The sequence below is a fragment of the Onychomys torridus genome, chromosome 9 (genome assembly GCF_903995425.1).
Source record: "Onychomys torridus chromosome 9, mOncTor1.1, whole genome shotgun sequence".
NCBI lineage: Eukaryota > Metazoa > Chordata > Mammalia > Rodentia > Cricetidae > Onychomys > Onychomys torridus.
The window spans coordinates 63,083,336-63,104,977 of record NC_050451.1 but is presented as its reverse complement, the minus strand read 5'-3'; the positions used below and the strand labels follow the sequence as shown (position 1 = coordinate 63,104,977).

Below are 21,642 nucleotides of genomic sequence, written 5' to 3'. Positions count from 1 at the left end.
AAGTACTCCGGTGAAGAAACTGTTTTTTAAAGTGCTGATTGTGTCTGACTGTAGAGGATATAACAGACAAGTTCCTCCTACATTTGAGTTGGACTCTGGAATCAGTGCAGATAAGGACTGCAAGCCTGAGTGGATGGTTATGGTCACTGTGCATATTTGTATATGTGAGAAGATAGAGTTACATTCTTGCCTAAGAGAATTTCCAAAAGCTCCTTTTGTGTGGCCAGATTTACAAATCAGAGACCTAAGGTCTCACGGGGAACTTTTGTGTCCGTGACGCACATGCTTCTGAATTTGCCCAAGAAATGGAAATCACTGTAGAGGCACAAGACCAAAAATGTGGATGAAGTTCAGGTCATAGCATGGAAAGAAGGGACGAGGATGCTGCTGCTCTAACAAAGTGCTCTTTCCTTTTTCTCGCAGATCTGTCTAAAAATAGGCTGGTGGAAGTGCCGATGGAACTGTGCCATTTCGTATCACTGGAAATTCTGAACCTGTATCACAACTGCATCCGGGTCATTCCTGAGGCCATTGTTAATTTGCAGATGCTTACCTACTTAAACCTGAGGTAGGTTTAACTGGGATCTTCTGATCATGTGCATTCAGGGACCAGCACAGAACCATGATACGTTCGTCTGTCGTCTTGGCCATTCTTGATCATTCTTGCAATTAAACCACAGAAATATTAAAAATGCCCTTTGTCCTAAATTTATAGGGCCCTTCGTATTGCTCTTGGTGCTGGACTTGCCCACCTGTCATCCGGGCAAGGTTGGAAAAGGGCATATTTACATAGCATCCTTGTGTCCTCTCTCTGACGGTGTGTATAAGGATCCTGGTATGTTGTCTTCAGGAATTCATGTAGATTTTGAAGGAGGAAGGGAGAAGAATGGCAGTTAAGGCATTTCAAGAGAAAGGGAGGTAGCCATTCTTTGTGAGTTCCGTCATTTTAAGGAAATTGTGGAGGATCTGAATGTGGTATAGTGCACACCTTTAATCCCAGCACTAGGCATGTGGATCTCTGAGTTTAAGGCCAGCCTGGTCTACATAGTGAGTTCTAGGACAGCCAGGGCTACAGAGGGAAACCCTGCTTTGAAAAACCAACCAACCAACCAACCAACCAATAAATAAAAATAAAGTAAAACCAAAACAAACAAAAACTGAAAAGACCCCCACACAAAAGAGAATTTGGTGGAGAACAGCTGAGCTCTCTAGCCAGATAGACAGTTTGCCTTCTTAATTCCCATTAAATTAAGCTGCTATTCTTTGAGCATGCCTTACCGTATCTTGAGTAAAATAACGTAACACGTTAAGGCTAGCTCTAGCATTTCAAGAAAACTGATGCTTTTAAAATCTTGGTTTTAAGCTTTGTAGCTGACTGCTCTGTTGAGATTCTGGCTCCTTGTTTCCTAAATCCTTATCTCACATTGAGGATGTCAGGAGAGAGGGTGGAGTTGTTTTATTCCTTCTATCTGAATGAAAACAAGTTCCCATGTTCCAGCCTGAATCTTCTCTCATGCCGCTAGCATCTAGCTGCTAGGAGTTGAGGCTTTTGAGGGCTGTGGTCTTGTGTGAAGGGTAGGGCCAAACTCGTCATCAAGGCTATGCTGTATAACAAAGACAGCCAGACCAGACACAGGGACGCATTAGCACAGATACTGATGCCAGTGGTTTGTTGTTGTTGTTGTTGTTGTTGTTCCTTTGGTTTTGTCCTTTTGTTTTGGTTGGCTCCTGAAAAGTTAGGGGCTTTTTGGGTTTTTTTTTTGTAGCCAAAAACAACAAAGAAGGCTTCCATCATATTTCATAGCAGTGCATGTTTTTCCTCAGGGTAAAAACATTCCTAGGAGTAGCTGTCATTGCCTTTAACTTCTTTTTTTGAAAATAAAAAACAGGGTACTGTTAGGTTATCTGCAGATTCATCTGTCTGATTTTGAGTTCTGCAGGCTCCGGTTCATCTGACCAGCTTCAGTTTTCCTGCAGTTTCTGCCTCAGCAGGAAGCTTGCTCCCTTGGACGTTCCTGGGAACCCACACAGCAGTGCCTGGAGAGACCTGGTTCCCCGACTCCCCAAGAGATTTGTTCATAGATTGTGATTGTTGCTAAAGCAGATGCAGCTCTGTTTATTTACCCATTTTTGCCCTGTTATGACTTTTTTTTTTTTACCCCAGCAGTTAGCATACAATAAGTATGTATTATTATACATAACAACATACATGATCAATGTGACTTCATGTCGATCTATTAAGTCTGTATGTACCAACAAGTTTGGGACATAGTTGACTATAAAATCCTAAAAACACTTGATGATCTATTCTTACTTAAAAAAAAAAAAAAAAGAGTAATGTATTTGTTCTAATGAGTTTTAAGTTACATGTAATTGAGAATAGATAATTGTTTGTCCTCAAATGAATAGGGAAAATATAATGGAGTGTGGACCTGAGAATTCTTTAAGACAGGAAAGGGCTGGAGAGATGACTCAGCGGTTAAGAGCACTGGCTGCTTTTCCAGAGGACCCTGGTTCAATTCCTGTCACTCACATAAGGGCTCACAACTGTTTGTTACTCCATTTCTGGGGATCCGATGCCCTCTTCTGGCTTCTTTGGGCACCAGGCATGCAAGTATTGTATTGATGCACATGCAAGCAAAACACCCATACACATAACGTAAAATAAAAATAAATTTAAAACTTTTAAAAAAGACAGAGAAGTTGTTGGTGATGGCCGAAGACTACGGAATGCCGTTGGCGTTCTGTGATGAACTCCTACATGAGGGAAGAAGGAGGAAGCGGAGAGACTGTTAAAATGGCTTCCTGGCATTCACCATGGTGCCTCATCTCCCAGTCGTATTGGCGATTTTTAAGTTTTTGCCTGTTTTTCTTTTCCCACATTTCCTACTTTGAACATTAACATGGGTGGGACTTATTCTCTGGCACCGAACCATGTGTTCTTTGAAGGAACATGATAGGAGGAGAAAAATTAAGACAGAATATGTCTCTTACCTCTCAGGAGCTTAATGTGAGCGTGTATACAACGCCTATGGTTAGTCTCTAAGCTTTAAAAAAAGCTAGATACTAATTGTTATTATTTTTTTATTTTGTTACATTTTAAATTTCTTTTGTATGGGGGCAGTAATGTGTGCCAAGGCATGTGTGCAGAGGTCAAAGGGCAACTTTCCTTTTGCCTTGTGGGTCCTAGGAATCGAACTCAGGACCTCAGGCTTGGTGGCAAGTGTGTTTACCCCATGAACCATTTTGAGAGCCCAAAATATTGATGTCCTAGTTTGCTGGGGGGGGGGGGGGTAAACCTTTCTGACCAAAAGCAACTTAGGGAGGAGAGGGTTTATTTGGCTTACAGGTGACAGTCCGCCATTGAGGGAAGTCGGGCCCGAAGCTCAAGACAGGAGCTGATGCAGAGGCCATGGAAGGGTGCTGTTTATTGGCTTGATTCCCATGGCTGGCTCAGCCTGCTTTCTTGTACACCTCAGGACCACTTGCCCAGGTGTGGCACCACCCACAATGGGCTGGGCCCTCCCACATCAACCATCAATCAAGAAAATGCCCTACAGGACTTGCCCACAGGCCGGTCTCATGGTGGCAATTCCTCAGTTGTGGGTTCCTCTTCCCAGGTGACTTTAGTTTGTGCCAAGCTGACAAAAATTAGCCTGCACAAGTTGTTGCTTTTGATAACCTCATGTAGAAGTCAGTCTAGATATGAATACGGGAATATGAAAGGATGGTGGGAATGGGTTTTGAAGAAACCAAGAAGCTAGAATTATAATATGTCACTCAAACTGTCTTTAATTCCTGCTTGATTAAAAGATTCAGGAACTGGTCCCTTGAGCTTGAGTTATTTCTAGGTTGGAAGCCATTTGGGTAGAGTGTGCTATAGCTCTTCCCTGAGAGTTTGTTTGTAGTTTCGAAATCATAGGTGACTGGCCTATCTGTTTATTTGCAAATATGTAACCTTGTCTAGGCAATGCTGTTGGCATCCTCTGTGGCGTTGAGCAATATCACAACACTTGCTGTGTCTCTTGTCTGTGTGACATCTTCCTGACTCAGACTGGCCCCTTGCTTCAGCTGGATGCAAGCTAGTAACTGGAAGAACTCAGGATATCATATTTGGGTGACATTTCTAACAAATGGGGCTGGGGAGGGGGGGAATCACCTACTTCTTAATCAATTTTAAATACATATATATGTGTGTATGTGTGTGTGTGTGTGTGTGTGTGTGTGTGTGTGTGTGTGTGTAACAGCTTGGGGGGAGTTCATTTTCTCTTTTGACTAGTATGCCCTAAGGATTGACTTTAGGCTGTCAGGTATGGTAGATGGTACCTCTGAGCCATTTCAGCAGCCCTGAGTTCATCTCCTTTATAAGCAACCAGAACATTGTCCTTTCTGTGGTGCTTGGTACTTACACACATATTCTCTCTTATTAACTAGGAAGAAAGACTTTTTAAGATAAAGTAATGCAAAAATATCTTCCTAGAGCTCATGTTTCTGTACTTAAATTTAAGCTCCCATGCTGTTGTGTTTCTATGGTGTGTGTGTGGGGGGTCAAACCAGGGCACTGTACATGGAAACCTTATGCTCTGCCAATGGAGCTCCAGCTCCATTCTTGCTATATTTAGAATCCCTCCCTTTCTTAATAAATTATATGCAGGAATTACTAATTTTATACATTCTAAAGTAGAAAAGATTCCATATAAAGATACCTTGAATTTATGGGAAATGTTCAAAATTGGTTCCATCCCCTGAGAAGCATGTATATTTTAGCAGTGTAAACAGCCATAAATATTTGAGAATGGTGGTGATGTCATTGATGATGATGGTGATGGTGGTGGTGGTGGTGGTAATGGTAATAAGGTAGGGACATGTTGCAACTGCTTAGCCAGGTTCTTGGCTGGCATACTTTCTTCCTTGTGTTATCTTCAATTTTCAAATGGCTGCTTTGTGGCAAGGATCCTCATGTCTTCTCAAGAGGCAGGATTAATTCACACATGAGAGCATCTTCATCGTAAACTGCAGTTAAAAACATGAAACTGTTTTCCACATTCTCTCGGATGATGGAAATGTAGTATTTGGGGAAAACATTGATTTATTGCTGTTTATGTAGCCTGTGTTTGAAGCATCTAGCTTCTTTTAATCTTTGCTTCTTGGTGTTCACAACCAAAGGTTATGTTAGTTTAGTGTATGTGCCCCCTGTCTTCCTGTTAGAAAATGTCTTTGTCCAAGAAATGTGGCCAAGAACAATACAAGTGATTCAGCAAGCCTGTTGCTACGTAGCAACAAACACTTGGAATGGGAAATGCACAGAGAAGCCGAAAATCTATTTTAAATGGTTGGAAAGGTGTTAGTGTTCCATAAGAAACTAGAATAGCCCGGAGGAGCGGAGGGCTTGGCAGTAGCTAGTGTTGTGACTCTCAGAATGGAGAGCATGGGGGCTCATCTCCGAGAAGTTCGGGGATGGAGGCAGCAAGAACTACACCTCTTGAATCAGTGCTTCCAGGACAAGGGGGTGTGGGTTTCCTATTCACAGGGGAAACACGACCAGCTGGGCCTGGGTTGCTCCCCAGAAGCCCTGGCTTCCCAGCTTAGCTGGAGTGGGTTTGGAGCTGTTGCCTGTGAAGAGGCTGGTCTATTGCATGAAATGTTATCACACAGTAAAAGGAATGCATTTTGGCTGCCGTCTGCTTCTGTGGTATCCTTTTTGGCTGCTAAACAATGTGCAGAAAGAGCCAACTTCCTGATGGTCGTATAACCAGTATCCCCACATTCTTCTGGGACTCATTCTCAGAAATAATCTTTAATCCTCAAAATACCCACTCCTGTATTTGAGGGACCCTGGGTCAGGGCAGCTTTACAAAGCACAGTTGTTTCATTTTTTTGTTGTTGTGAAACAAAAATTAATTTTCGTTGTTCTTTTGCCTTGTGCTGACATTACTGAAGAAGCCATCTGTGGCAAAACAGTGTATCTTCACTCTAGAAAATGGGAAAGTTGATACTCTTTTTAAGAACATGAAAAGGGTTTTGTTTCAATTAATACAAACTTAAATCCTTACCTTTTTATGAAGCTCTATTCAGAAGGAAAATGAGGACATTTGTGTGTGTGTGTGTGTGTGTGTGTTTACTCGTGTGCATGCATATGTGCACTTGTGTGGCTATGTGTGCACATGCATATGTGTGTATGTGTGGGCCTGCACGTGTGACCTTGTGTATCTCTGTGTGTATGCATGCATATATGTACGTGTGCGTGAGTGCGTGCGTGCGTGTATGTGTGTGTGTGTGTGTGTGTGTGTGTGTGTGTAGCAGCTAGTCTATGATAGATTATAGTCACATTGTATCTTATGAAATTTTAGATACACAGAGACACCAAAACACAGTGAACCAGATTGGAATTTGACGATATCAATCTTAAGTGAAACCATTTTCCATGGAATGGGAGAAGGGAAAGAGGCCATTGGGACACCCAGGCTACACAGCACAGCTGTCTCCATGTGGCTTAACCCTTGCTTTTTCTAAGTCCGGGCGTTTGTTAATATGGTCAAACGTATAATCAGTGGGCCCTGAACTTTTGGGTGTGTTTATGAATCGTTCTGCATGAAGTGTGTGTGTAAATTTCTGTCTCTTTGTTTTGTGCTGGCAGGCTGCCAAACACAAATAAGTTAATAATGGGATATTTCTTACCAAATTCCATTCCTTTTAGCATAGCCCTAACTTGGCAAGACTCCTGAGGAGGATTTTTCCATTCTACACACCTGATCACAGATGTTTTAACTCCCTGTTTGTATTGGGAGGGGACAAAAAAGCCAGCCATACAAAAGTGACATTGTGCTCTCAGCAGGACACAGCCTGAGTTTGCTGGCTTTGTTTTCGGGTCTGTTTCTGATCTTTATAGGGATGTTAAGATCTTTGTGCCCCAAAGGAGCGCTCTAGAAATGAGGTGAATGCTTACTCTGAATCCACTGCAGAAATTTCTGTTCACTTACAGTAATTCTCAGTGTTTACTCTGTGGCCCCAAATGAGCACGTTCTGAGTTGCATTTATTTTCCTAACTAGACCAGGAAAAGCCCCTTGAAACCTTGCCATTTCATTAATAAGCAGCTCACTACATTTCCTGTATATGAGTTGAGAGATGGGAAACACACACACACACACACATACACACAGAGAGAGAGAGAGAGAGAGAGAGAGAGAGAGAGAGAGAGAGAGAGAGAGAGAGAGAGAGAGAGAAAATTCTGGATCTGGGAAATAATTGTTGTTCTCATCCCCATTAGCACCATTCATCTGTGACATCACTGAACAAGCCCTTCTGTAGCCCTGGTAGCAGTAGGTGTGAGGCAGGAGAGTCATTTTTCCCAAGTCACACACTGTGCGAGTGACAGAAATGAGTGCGTGTCCTGCTTTGGCATTTCATAGATTGGGAGCACTTTGACCTTGTTATCTTACTGAGTGACATCTCCACTGTATTCCATGCTCTGTAGAACTGTTTCATGAACCTGGAAGTAGTCGTTTGGGAATTTTTCGGGGGACAGCCTAAGTGTGGAAACACAGAAAAAAACAAAACAAAACAAAACTTTGTATTTGAAATGTTGCAATAGTTCCTCCTTTTATTCTTCAAACTGTAAGTTTGTGCATTTACTTTCACCCCCCACAAGATTGATTATTTATGTATGTATGTATATATGTATGTATGTATTTATTTGAGATACCGGTCTCACAATGTAGCCCTGGCTGTCCTAGAACTTGAGGCCAGGGTGCCTTCAAACTGCAAACTCACAGAGATCTGCCTACCTGTGCCTCCTGAAGCTGGGATTAAAGGCATTCATGACCATGCCCAGCACCCAGGATTATTTTTAATTGAAAATGAGGGATGTGTTGGGGGGGGGGGCTTGGGGAGGTTTCCTCCAAATTGGTTTTTGACTATCTGTTGATCCTTTATTTTCTATTTCACTCATTTCTGGTCTGATTTATCATTTCCTTCATTCTGTTTTGGGTACAGGTTTATTCATTTCTAAGCTTTGGCTCAACCTGCAGTCCTCCTGGTTGTGGGATATATGATAACACTGTGAATCTCGAGTGTGTACTTGTGTTACTTAAATAAAGTCAGCCAGGAGGCAGAGCTAGCAGCTAGTTGACAGAAAGTAATCATAGAGAGTCAGAGGGAATCTGGAAGACTGATAGAGAGATGCACAGGAAGTGGTAGGGAGGGACTGAGTGTGGCAGTCTTTTTTGGTTTTGCGGAGTGGAAGGAAGCTCTTATTGAAGACACTGGTGAAGAGGGAAGGTCAGCTGGTTGTCCCTCAGCCTCTCTGAGCTAGCAGGTTTTCACCCCAGCCTCTGACTCCTGAGTCTTACTGAAAAATAGAATGATAGAGAGTTAGTTAGAAACGGCAATGGTGGCAGTGGCAGGAGGCAGAGCCCACTGGAGAAGTGTGAGCAGCTGTGGAGCTGCAGTTACTGCAGAAACAGCAGTACATTTGGGTATACCCACTGTGCCAGAGATAAAACAATACCTGCTGGCTCAGTGCCCCCAGAGTTAGGTTATAGTCTTGTGCCACTGTGCCTGGCCTTACTCTCCTTGTTTAGTAAGAGCTTTCAGCATGTGAGTACATAGAGTTTCGGGTGGATGCGAGTATTTTTATATGTAGTGTTTTAGTTTCTAAACAAACTCTAAGGACAATCAACGTAATATGATTGTAACTTAGTTATTGAGGCTTCAGTACAAGACTGGGAAGCTCTGTAAATGGGGTCTCTGATATGGGTAGTACATCCTGACCGAAGCGTGTGACAAAACAAAACAAAACACCACCCATCTCATGATCCAGGAAGCAGAACAACGGACAAAAGGGGACTCTCTTCCAGAATGTGCCCCAAGTGACTTAGAAGTACCCCCATGAGGCTCCACCTACCTCCACAAGACTCATAACTCTTCCTCTCCTGAGATCACCACCCCAGGTGCCCAAGCCTAGTTGTCTAAACCATAATATGCACTGGTTTTTTTTTAATCACCCTTCAGTCTTTTCTACTTTCTAGTATTACTCCGACCAATGAGCTTTACACGTCTATAGCCTTATTTTAAGTAACCTTTTAAAATTAATTTGGATTTGATTCATTGTTTCAGGGAATGTTTCCAGTGTGTAGAGTCTTTAGATGGGTCAAGATTTGCTTTCTAGCCTGTGCAATTAATTCCATGAATAACCCATGTGCACTTGCTGGGGGGAATACATACATACATACATACATACATACATACATACATACATATATATATGTAAAGAAAGTTGTGGGTGACTTTTAGATTTGGGGTTTACATCTCTTTCACTGTAACTCCTTTGGTGTGTGCAGCTGGTGTGTTGTTGAGACTTTCACTGCTGGGCTTAAATAATCAGGCAGAACAACAGGGAGAACTGGAAGCTTCCTCTTGGTTCAATGGTTCATAAGCCTGCATGACCCCTGCTGGGGAGGGAGTGGCAGAGCGGGGCAGCTCTCCTCATAGCAGCCAGGAAGCAGCTGGAGAGGATGCTAGTGCCGGTGGACTTCCTCCTCCTGCTCTCCTTCCTCCTGCGTTCCCATCCTGGGAGCCGGTGTCCTCTACAATCAGGGCATTCAGTCAGATTTCTGTCCTCACGTGACAGAGTTGTCCAGCAGTGAGCTCATCACACAGGACTATAGATGGGGAAAATATTTCCTGGAGTTTGTGTGTTTTTCCCTTTTGGAGCAAGTATCCTGAGGACTGTGAGGGCCCTGTTGCCTGAAGGTGGGTGATAGGGCAGAACCAAAGCCTGTGTGCTCTGAGGAGAGTCAGTCAGCCTTCAGGTGGTCAGTGATTTGAATGAGAGCCCTACAGGGAGTTTATGCAAATGGTTTTGAGTGTTGTATTCTTTGTAGGTGATGACTCCCGTGAGACCCTGGTGACCTCAGCTAGAATGTACCCTGGAAAACAGCCTGACTTCAGTATGGTGACCATTGAGTGTCTGGCAGCAGTGATAACATCTGCAGGCACTTATATAGAACCTGTAGGGCTAGCCAGGGATCCTTTATTGCCGTCTTAGGGGAAGGAAGCTTCTCCTCTTTATTCCTTGGGAGTCACCAGGCTTTTATACTTAGATCTGCAGAAACTCCACAGGACGCCTCTGCAGCTTTTACTCCTGTAGAAGAACATGATCACAGTTAGGTAGGATATGGTTGATCATAGCTCAGAATGATGTTGCCTGGTCTGTTAGGGATGAAGCTGAAGGGTTCATGTACCTTCCATAGTTTCTAGGAGCTTAGCACTGACTCATGAGCAGAAAAAGAACCCAGGAGGTATCAAAAACAATGGAATTCCGTTTGGTAATGATGCCAGTCCCATTTTCCTGCTGTGGCCTTGATCACTCTTTCCTGGTGACTTGTCTGCTTCTTTCTGTTTCTTCTGTTCCCAAGTCTAGATGGCCTTTCTCTTCCGGTGCTTCCTTAAAGCCCAAAGCTTTGGTCCTTACAGCTTCTTCAAGACCTGTCTTACAAATCCCAAGTTCATCCTCCATCTGTTTGGCTCCTTTGAACACCATTCCACACTTTCTCCTTTGCCTGCCATCCAGGTCCTCTTGGATGTCCTATTTATACCTCAAAATCCGGCACAAATCAGCTAGTGGCACAAATCAGCTAGTGTAGCGTTTCGAAGAGAATGGCCCTGCAGCCTCGTATGTTTGAAAACTTGGTCTCCAGTTCCTGATGCTGTTTGGGAAGGCTTAGGAGGAGGTGTGGCCTTGTTAGAGGAAGTACGTCACTGGGGGCGGGCTTCGAGGTTTCCAGAGCCATAGGCAATTCCTGGTTAGCTCTCTCTGCTTCCTATTTGTGGTTAGAGATGTGAGCTGCCGATCCAACTGCCTGCTGCGTCCTCTCCCACGTCATGGACCATTAAACCTCTGGAACCATAAGCCAAAGAACCCCTTTCTTCCCTGTGTTGCCTTGGTTTGTGGTGATTTACCACAACCATAGGAACGTAGCCAAGACTGCGCCCGTTCCCCGTTGCGTGTGTGTCTTGGCTTCTTTCTCACTCCCGTTTGTGCTTTTACCCTTGGCCATCACCTGTGCTTGAGATCTCAGGATTATTTTGGCCCCTTCCCTACACCCCTTTTTGCACTAATCATTAATGTCCAGTGCAGCCATGTATTGCCTCCTGCTGGAAAATCTGTGCCTTTCTCCTGCCGTTTTCCTGCACGTCCTTTGCTTTTCTCATTCCAGAATGAATGTATGCAGGGATGACCCACAAGCTTTGGTAATCCTGGTGCCGAGAAGGTGGATGGCTATCAGACGCTTGCTGGCCAGTCAGCCTAACCTATACGGCAAGTTAGAGGCCCATGAAAAGCCTTGTCACAAAGAACAAGGTGGATGGCTCCTGAGGAACAACTCCTTATGTTGTCCTTTTGCTACACACATGTATGCGCACGCGTACACACACACACACACACACACACACACACACACACACACACACACGTACATGCGCATGCGCCCCTGAACACACGTGAGCACCCTCCCTGTAAACGTACACAAGCATGTAACTACAAAGCTATGTTGTTGGTTCTGAAAATGTTTGATAGATTAACATTCTTGAGTTCTTTTTGAAGATCTCCCTTGATTTTTAAGCATTTGTTCCATCTTAAATGAAGTAGATTTCAAGCAGCAGTTTTTACAGTGAATACCATCCTCTTTGAATTTAGGAACTTCAGACATAAGGAAAAAAATTATTTGAGGTTGAGGCATTATCTAATCACATTGGACATTGCTTAGCATGGTTGCTACCCGGTTGGGGGTATAAAAATATGGAATATTTTAAGCAGTGATTTATTTATACTCAAGAGGAGACTGATGGACTGTTATTGTGGGAAACCAGTGCAGTTGTGGTACCCAAATATGGTCCAGGCATGCACAGCTGAAAGCCTGGGCAGCAGCTACTTCAAAATGGGGCTGAATTCTGAGGAGTGGCTTGGAAGGTTCCTTCTGGGGGTCTGGCTCTGATACAGTTCTCCTTTCAACCCAAATCATTAACCCTCTTAAAACACGCCTTTTACGTGTGTGGCCATGAAGTTAATTGACATAGCTCTCAAGAACACAGTTCAGGTTTTAATTGAAATAATCACTGTGGGTTTCTAGTTTTAAGGCATTTGAAGTTTGCAAATGAGGGACATATTCAAGCTGCAGGTAATACAGTAGCCACACTTGTGAGACCCTGGGTTAAAGTCCCAACAGTGGTCAGTAAATAACCGTTCAGATTGACGAAATTATGTAACACATTACCTTTGTTCTACAGTTAAGCATAAAGATAGTCTTTTTTTGATTTTTAGCTTTATAGCGGTAGGATTAAAGTGCATCAAAAATATCACGAGATAACTCCAAGGCAGGCTTTTGTAGTTCATTGTGGAGACAGATTCCTGCGGGAATGAAGGACGTGGGGGTGGGGGTGTTGTGATGAAGGGGAAGTCTTCAGTCATTGAGGGAAGTCAGGGTGAGACACTGCCAGGGTGGGCTTTTCAGGAAGAAGGAAGCAGGAAAAGGAAGTGGTTCTCTATGGATATTGTTCCCTGCCTTGTGAGTATGAAAACTAGCAGGTGTTGTATGTAAAGCAGAAGACACGCTGTGCTGCTTTAGTGGGAGGTGGACACATTTCACACCAAGGAATAAAAATAGAGTCAGGTGAGGTAGCCTATAAAAAAGAAAACTTCCTGGCTGAAGTAACCTCTGCTTCCTGCAGGCCAGGTGCCCAGCACAGTCAGTCAGTCAGTACAGATGTTTATGCTTTCTCTCTGCCGGGAGCAGCAGAGGCTGAGCCTGGGGTGGCCACACTGGAACCAGCCAGCAGCTCTTCAGGCCTCTGGTGTTTCCTTATCAGTTCTGTGAAGGTTGATGACTCTGTGACTTCTGAAGACCTGGAAGTAGATCCCAGGATTCATGTTTTGTTAGAGAAAGGGTGCTGGAGTTAGGGATGGTGGCAGGGAAGAGCTCATTGTGAAACACGCCCAGTCCTGACCGGACTAAACACAGGACTTGCCTGCGGTTAGAGCCTAGTGTGTCTCTCCTCAGTAGGTCTTTTGAATGATATTTATTTTTCCTGGGATGTGTTTTCACTGATTGAAATGTAGAATCATATTGTGTTCATTTTCTTATTTACCAAAACTAGTAATTATTATACAACAAACTTCTTAATATCATGAAATATCTGTCTTAGTAAAATTCTCCTAATTGTCCTACACCTTTTTTTTTTTTTTTGGTTTTAGAAACAGGGTTTCCCTGTATAGTTTTGGTGCCTTTCCTGGATCTCAATCTGTAGACCAGGCTGGCCTTGAATTCACAGAGATCTGCCTGGCTCTGCCTCCTCAGTGCTGGGATTAAAGGTGTGTACCACCACCCCTTGGCTTGTCCTCCACATTTAAAAAAGATGATTTATTTAAATTTATTTTATATGCATTGATGTGAAGGTGTCAGATCCCCTGGAACTGAAGTTACAGACAGTTGTGAACTGCCTGCCATGTGGCTGCTGGGAATTGAACTTGGGTCCTCTGGAAGAGCAGCCAGTGCTCTTAACTGCTCAGCCATCTCTCCAGTCCCAGTCCTACACATTTTTAATGTGTTGTTTGACATATTTACACTTAACAAGTTGTTACCTCTTTTAGGTCTCCAGTAGTGTCATCCCTGCCTTGCTTCTGATGTCTTGCTAGTCATTTCTTAAAACAGCTGAAATTTTAGCAGTTAAGGACAATGAACTAGTTAAGCATACATCTGCTCTTTTGTTAACCTTCCTTTATAAACCATATTAGTTGTTGGGTACAGATGGCTTCATTTTTATGTAAGGATTTAGTGTTTGGCTAAGCACTTTTGCATCTAGAATCTCATGCTAGGTAGCTCTTTTAAAAATATGTTTTAAATTTATTTATTTGAGTGTTTATATGTGTGTGCATGCCTCTCTCTCTCTCTCTCTCTCTCTCTCTCTCTCTCTCTCTCTGTGTGTGTGTGTGTGTGTGTGTGTGTGTATAGCACATGTAGGGAGATTTGAGGACAACATTCTGCAGTTAGTTTTCTCTTTGGTTAGTGGGTGCTGGGGATCAAATGCAGATAATCAGTATTGGTGGTAAGTTCCTTTGCCTGCCGAGCCATCTTACCACACCAAGGTAGATCTTACTATGTGCATTTTTTGGCCAGCAAAACCAGAGAGACTAAATGGCTTACCTAATGCTGTAGATAGAAATAAATGTTTTGGCAGAGGTGGGGTTTGAATTCCTGTCTTTTGGTTCCAGAACTGGTGAGCATTCTACACAGTAGTACAAAGGTCACAGTAGATAAATCTGTGGTGAACATTTATTTATTTATTCATTTGTTTATTTTGGTTTTTCGAGATGGGGCTTTTCTTTGTATCTCTGGCTGTCCTGGAACTGGTTCTGTAGACCAGGATCACCTCAAACTCACAAAGATCTGCCTGCCTCTGCCTCACCAGGGCTGGGATTAAAGGTGTGTGCCACCACTGCCTGGTGATAAACATTTTTCTATAAATTATTCCTAAGTCAGTTCTTTGTACCTTTATTAAGTGAAGACACATAAACACACAACTATATCCTATATAACTCGGCGAAATAAGAATATTATTCCCTGACAGTGAAATCACATAAAGAATATTATACATCTATGTTTTTACTTATTTCAAGAAAAACAACACCTAAATAAACCAAGAAGTCATTAATTTAACCTCTCAAAATGGACACTGATAAGTACTTTAGTCAAAAGACATACAACTAATGCTCTCTGAAAATAACACATCAGAAACATCGTGGCCTGTGAATCCTTTAATTTAGGAATAAAGGGTGGGGTGCTAGTATTAGAAAATTGAGCCTGTGGATTTAGGCAACAGACAAACAGAACCATAGCTGGTCTTGAACTGTGTTACTTGGTTTTATGATGAGAAATAAACACCCGAGGAGTTTACTCAGCTGAGAAAGACAGAGGTGACATCAGAGGACCTGGTGAAAGCCAAGCCTTGGCCCCTCTCCTCCCAGACAGGGCAGGGCCAGTGGCAGGAGGAGGTAAGCAGACTCTCCTGAAGTGAGGACAGGAAGTCTCAGACCACCACAGTTGAACCCATGATTCCATGTCAACCCAAGGAGCCCTTTCCGATACAAATCAACTCTTGTAAAGAGTGACAGAACAATAAATAAAATTAGCTTTTAGAAAGGCTCACTGATTTGATTAGAGAATAAATATTGGCCTTATCTGGTACCATGTGGCCTTATTCTTAAACATTCTTTCCGTGAAGGCTCTATTTACAGCCTGGAGGCTTATGGGAGATGAGTGGAGAATGGGGAGGGGATTGGGCCCTTGGGGCTTGCCTGAGAGAAATAGCTATCGGATGAGTGACTTCAGGAAGCTAAGGCTGCTGACGTCTGCAGTGGACCTGGGGCTAAAGGGATACAGACGCTCTTCCTCTTCAGGAATAGTTCCCTGGGAGACCCTGGGCCTTTATTAACCATGTATGTTTCCTTCGACTGTCATGAAAACTGCAAATAATCCAAAAAATACCTTAGACAAAACATATGGAACAGTGCTGAAGGAATGGGTGGGTGGCATTGAAGGAACACACTACTGCCTATGCCGCGCTTTTATTATGACTAAATACTTAATGCCATGGACTTGAGGCATGCCTAGCAGCTTTTGGTGTAAAAAGCATTCATTCCCACCAAAGCGACCATGGGTGCTTTATAAGCTTAGGTTTTTAAAGAAAATGTGTGTGTCTTTATGGATGTCTTTGGTCAGAAAAAGGGTCACTTGGGTCACTTACCTGGTTAGGTACCTGCATCAGGTGATGAGACCTGTAACAGAAGTATTGGGAAGATTTCAATGTGGATTGGAAGGTAGAAATTTCTGGAAATACCCCCCCCCCCCCCCCCGATCCTTTCCTCCGCAGAAAGTTGAGATGTGCCTCCATACTAAGAGAAATGCCCCGTTAACTTTCTTTTTGGCCAGTCCTCACTTTGTGAAATAGGATATTTATAAACTGTTCTGCTTTTTATAGTCTTGGTTGTGAGCCTAGCCTTTTTAACTGCCGAGCCATCTCTCCAGCCCTGGTTCTGCTGTTTGAGACCAGGTCTTGATCTTGTCACCCAGGTGCCTGGTTCTGCTGTTTGAGACCAGGTCTTGGTCTTGTCACCCAGGTGTCCCTTCTCCCTCAGCTTCCTAAGCGTCAGATTATAGGTGTGTACCACAAGGCCCAGTTGACATATTTATAAATATTTCATAATTACAAGTTATGTTGTGAATTATTGACTCGTCACCTTTTAATAACTGATTTCTCTTTTATAGAGGTGATGGCTACTTCTCAGAGCTTGAGAAAAGCCAGCTGAGCACCAAAAGGACCCTTATCCAACAAGTTCCTTAAAGGTCCTTATGGGGGTGCGGATATGAGAGGGCTGCGAGGCTGGCTGGTGGCCCACTTCTCTCCTCTACTGTTCCTAGAGATTGGAAGAGTGTCATTGTCTGTTTTTCTAATCTTCATAGCCAGGCCCGGGGCGGGGTGGGGGTGGGAGGTTGAGGGGTGGGACTGGGACTCTTCTCTTTCCTGCTGGACCTTTATGGGAAAGCTCCTCTGTGCAGTTGTGGAAATAGCTTTCTTGCAGATTTGGGCCATGGGGGAAATAGTTGGTGTGCTGTTTCTCACCCTAATAGAGCTGGGCAGTGTGTGCCTGCAGTAGGAGCAATATTGAGGTGTTGATTGAGGGAGGGCCTCCATTACATAGGCTCCTTGCTCAGCACAGCACCTGCTTTTTCTGAGCGTGGAGGTCAGGGATGCACCAGATTCCTTTCCCTGACTATGTACAGGGGAGGCAGAGTCTCCTGTATAGCTTATGAACCACTGTGAATGGGTTATGTGTATATCTCAGGAAGTTCTCATATATAGAAACGCCCATGTGAGGAACATCTAATCCAGTTTATCTTGCTAGATGATGTTTCTTTTCTGATCATAAAAACACTTGTAGGAATTTTGGGGAAATATGGTAAAATGTGCAAAGGAAAATAAAAACCACTTCTTAGCTACCTCCCCCAATGATCACTAATGATATTTTGATAGGTTAGAACTCTTTCTTACTGTGATCTACAGATGTTTTTGCCTCTAAATGGGCATGCGCGCAGGGCATGGCATTGAAATGTTGCGCATGTGCACAAACCCACGGAAGTTTTAATAGTTGCAATCACATGCTCTTGGCTTCATCTACAGAAGAGTGGGGGAAGAAAATCAGAGAAACTGTAACCCATCTGACTCTGGTTGGTGGCAGGACAAGGGCTTTGGGGGTGATGGGGAGGCCGAACTGATTGGATGACCGGAACATGTGGAGAGACAACAGAGTTTCCTTGCTCGACTCTTTGACTTAGAAAACTAAACACAGCCAGTAGATCTCTTTATGCAGAGTGGAGCAAAACCCCCATCCGCCTTTGCTGGCTGCTCCGGGAAGCTGAAGCCTCCTCCGGGTACCAGGCATCCTTCGGTAGAAGAATGCCTTTTTCCTCTCCCTGCTCCTTCGCAGGCACTCAAGCCGACTGCAGTTGTGGCAGCTCTTGCTGAGCAGTATGGAGCTGAGTCAGACATCGGAACTCCACCCACTGATTTATAGGTTGCACCAATTCTCCCTACAGACAGACAGTGACCCTCCTTTGAGAAGCCACACCCATGCACACCCCGGACATGCACATGGCTATGTCTCACTTCTCACCCCCAAGCACCTCTCTTCCTCTTCATGCTTAAAACCAATACTAAAAATCTCGGGTGCTGGAGAGACGGCTCGGTGTTTAAAAGCACGTGCTGTTCTTCTAGAGGACCCAGGTTCAGTTTCTAGCATCCACTCGGTGGTGGTTTACAGCCATCCCGTACTAGGAAATCGGATGGTCTCTCTGGGCACCTGCACTCGTGTGGTGCACGTTTGCAGGCAAAACACTCACAAACATTAAAAACGAACTCTTCCAGCAGTAAAGAAGACCGAAGAGTGCCAGGGTGGGCAGAGTTCTGGTCCTGTCTGACTGAGTTTCCTGTCCACGTTGTCAGGAGAGAGCAGTGGCATCAGTTAGACAGCGTCTGGTCACGTAGCAAAGCAATTGAGATAGTCTTCCATGGCTTTCTTTTGGAAGCTCCAATCTCGTCAGTTAGGCTCCATTGCTTCTGTGTCTGTTGCTAGGTGGTGTACTTCATGGCCAGAGCATCATGGTACTCTCAGAAGGTGGTGTGCTTGTTGTTGTTGTTGTTGTTGTTGTTGTTTTCAAGACAGGGTTTCTCTGTGTAGCCCTGGCAGTCCTAGAACTCACTATGTAGATCAGGATGGCCCCGAACTTGCAGAGATCTGCCTCTCATGTGCTAGGATTAAAGGTGTGGGTTACCTCCGCTCAGCTGGTGGTGGCCTTTCAAGAGGCATCCTGTGGGGACTATTTATGATCTGAGCTGTAACAGCACCAGCTCCCATTGGTTTTGGTTTGAGGGAAATGAGGTAAAGGTTGTCCTTCTGTCCTTCTAAGGCATCCCACTGTGCAAAGCGGCCTCCTGCAAGAGGGCCCCTCTGTGTATTTATAAAGGCACCCAGGAGTTGAGAGCTGCAGTGTGGTGATTTGATGCCTGTACAGGTGGAGGGAACTGCCTGGTGCTTAGCATCTTCCTTAAACTGTGGTCACGTTTCCATGGAAACCTTTGGGCCCATCGCTGGTACTGAAATATGTGCCTGTTGGAAAGTTGACTCTCCCGATTCTGCTTCAGGACCCCAGCGTGCATTCTTTCTGTCAGATTGCATTTTTTTTGAATTGCAAATTTCTTTTTAAAAAAATATTTCATGGTAACTAAAAAGAAATTGAAAAATAGTTTTTTTTGTAATACATTTTAATTACAGTTTTCTCTCCTGTAACTGCCCCCAGGTCCTCCCAACTCCCCCCACACCTAAATCCATACTCTTTCTTGTTTGTTCTCTTCAGAAAACAAATAGACTTCTAAAAAATAGAAAGATGAAAACAGACAAACAAATGTACAGGCCAAAAAACAAGCTGAAGAGAAAGTATAAGAAACACATGTAGACCCAGAGACACACATATTCACACACATAGAAACTCCAAACTGGAAGCCATAATATATGAGCAAAATACCTGTGAAGTTTAAAAAAAAATTCCCAGACTAAGCATTTGAGACACCCCCCCCCCCCCCGAAAAGGACCTCCAAAACCACTATTCAGTTCATTTTGTGTTGGCCATCTACTGCTGGGCGTGGGACCTGCCCCTAAAAGTGGTTTGTACATCCAGTGAGACTCTATTGGAGAAAAATTCATTTTTCCTTTGCAGGCAGTTGTCAGTTGGAGATGGCTTCTGGGTTAGGGATGGGGGCTTGTGTCCACTTCCCCTCTCACCACTGGGACCCCATCTGGCTTGGACTTGTACAGATCCTGTGCATGCTGCCGGTCTCTGTGAGGTCATATGTGTGCCGGTCCTGTTGTGTTTAGAAGGCCTGTTTCCTTTATATCTTCCATCCCCTCTGGCTCTTAAAATCTCTCTGCCCCCTCTTCCATGGGGTTCCCTGAGCCCTGGCAGGAGGAATTTGGTGTCAACATCCCATTTAAGATGAGTGTTCCAAGGTCTCTCACTCTGCACACTGTCCAACTGTGGGTCTCTGTGCTTGTTCCCATCTGCTGTAGGAGGAAGCCTCTGTAATGATGGCTGAACAAAGTGCCGACTATGAGTGTAGCAGAGTGTTGTTAGGAGTCATGTTACTGCTACGTTGCTTTAGCAGAATGATTGTATTTGGTTTTCCCCCAGGTTCACGGCTTTCTCTGGTATCAGGTTATTGGGCACCTGAGCAGTGTCATGTCTGTGTTCCCTCTTGTGGAAGGGCCTTAAGTCCAGTCACATAGGGGTTGGTTACTCCCACAACATCTGTGTTTCCAGTGGACCAGTGTATCTTGCATGCAGGTCACCATTGTAGACTGAAGGTTTTATAGCTGGGTTGGTGTTGACTTTCTCTTTGGGTAGCAGGGGTGAAAGCTCTGGGCAGGCACCAGCCTGGCGTCTCCATGTTCAGTGAGTTGCCGAGGTGTTATCTCCAGCAGTTGGCCTTACTCTCAGTTTGTGGAGAGTCACCAAGAGCCTTGGCAATGGCCTGGGTTGTTCATGGGTTTCCATGGGGCTCCTATGGCCAACAACTCCAGTGAGATGTAACCTCAAGGTTTCGCTGGGTGGCAAGACGTGTTTTGTTGTGGCTTTGTCTTCTGGTCATTTGGTGATTCCATTTAGATTTCTTTCATATTTATATATAGTTTAAGAACCTTCTCCTGTAGTAGGTTTTTATATGACTCCTCAAGTGGCCCTTAGTGTTAGCTGCCCCTCCATTACTCCCCCTCTGATTCCACTTCCCCTTCCCCTTCCTGGATGCTGCTGTTTAAGTCCCCTTCCCCAATCCATCAATAGCTATCTATTCTATTCCTCTTCCTAGGGAGACCCTTCCCTCCCCCACCCCTTACTCTACACCTAACCACTGTGGTCATATAGATTGCGGTCTGCTTATCAAAGACTTACTAGCTAACATCCGCACATATATGTAAATAGATACCATATTTCTCCTTTTGGGTCTGAGTCACTTCATTCAGAATGATTTTTACTAGCTCTATCCATTTACTTATGAATTTCATTTTTTTAACATTTGAGTATTAGTCTATCATATAATTGTACCACATTTTCATTAGTTACTCATCTGTTGAGGAACATCTAGATTGCTTCTGCTTTCTGACTGCTATGGAGAGAGCAGCACTGAACATGGTTGAGCAGGTGTCGATGTGGTTGGATGAAGCATCTTTTGAGAATATGCCCAAGGGTGGGATAGCTGGTTCTTGAGGTAGATTAAGTTCCATCTTCCCAAGGAAGTGCCACACTGCCTTCCCTAGCGGCTCTACAAAGTGTACAGTCCCTCCAGCAATGGACGAGTGTTCCCTTACTCTGTATCCTCGCCAGCATGAGCTGTCCTTTGTTTTATCAATCTTGGCCATTCTGATTGGTGTAAGATGAAAGCTCAGCGTGGTTGTCAAATTGCATTTTGGTGTTTGTTATCCAGTCTTGTCTCTCTACTCCTCCATTCTTCTTTATGCATTTTTTTCTTGTGCACTTAGTAATTTGAGTGATTTCATAGGCAGAAGTATTAGAGTTTTTATATTTATAAAGTATCTTCTCATGTTCACAGCTGGGCATGGTGTGTAGGCTGTGATTCTAGCACTTTGGAGGTACAGGCAGAAGATCATACTGTTGAAAGCCAGCTTAGGCTATGGAGGGATTCCAGGCCCCCAGGGCTACAGGAGAGCCCCTGTCCAGATAACCCAGAGAAAAAATGCACCTACCAACAGAAGAGAACCTGCTCACAGGCAGCATCATGAAGTGGTCTTTCTGTTTACATGTGTTCTTGTTGTATTGTCTTTACAGCCGAAATCAGCTGTCTGCCCTGCCCGCCTGCCTGTGTGGTCTGCCTCTCAAAGTCTTAATCGCAAGTAACAACAAGCTGGGATCACTGCCTGAAGAGATAGGTCAGCTCAAACAGTTAATGGAGTTGGTATGTTACTGATTTCTAAGACATTCTTCTTTGCTAACTAATCATAACCGTTAAAGGTTTTCTGAAAG

General features: G+C 44.0%; 1 protein-coding gene across 5 annotated transcripts in view; it reads left to right on the top strand.

The window, feature by feature from the left end:
- Lrch1 (leucine rich repeats and calponin homology domain containing 1) overlaps positions 1-21,642 on the top strand; it is a 197,454-nt gene that overhangs the window by 85,876 nt on the left and 89,936 nt on the right. For all 5 annotated transcript variants that reach the window (XM_036199044.1, XM_036199045.1, XM_036199042.1 and 2 more), the window contains exons 2-3: positions 424-568; positions 21,448-21,574. In XM_036199044.1, the coding sequence (XP_036054937.1) occupies positions 424-568; positions 21,448-21,574 (272 nt within the window). The remainder of the gene's footprint in view (positions 1-423; positions 569-21,447; positions 21,575-21,642) is intronic.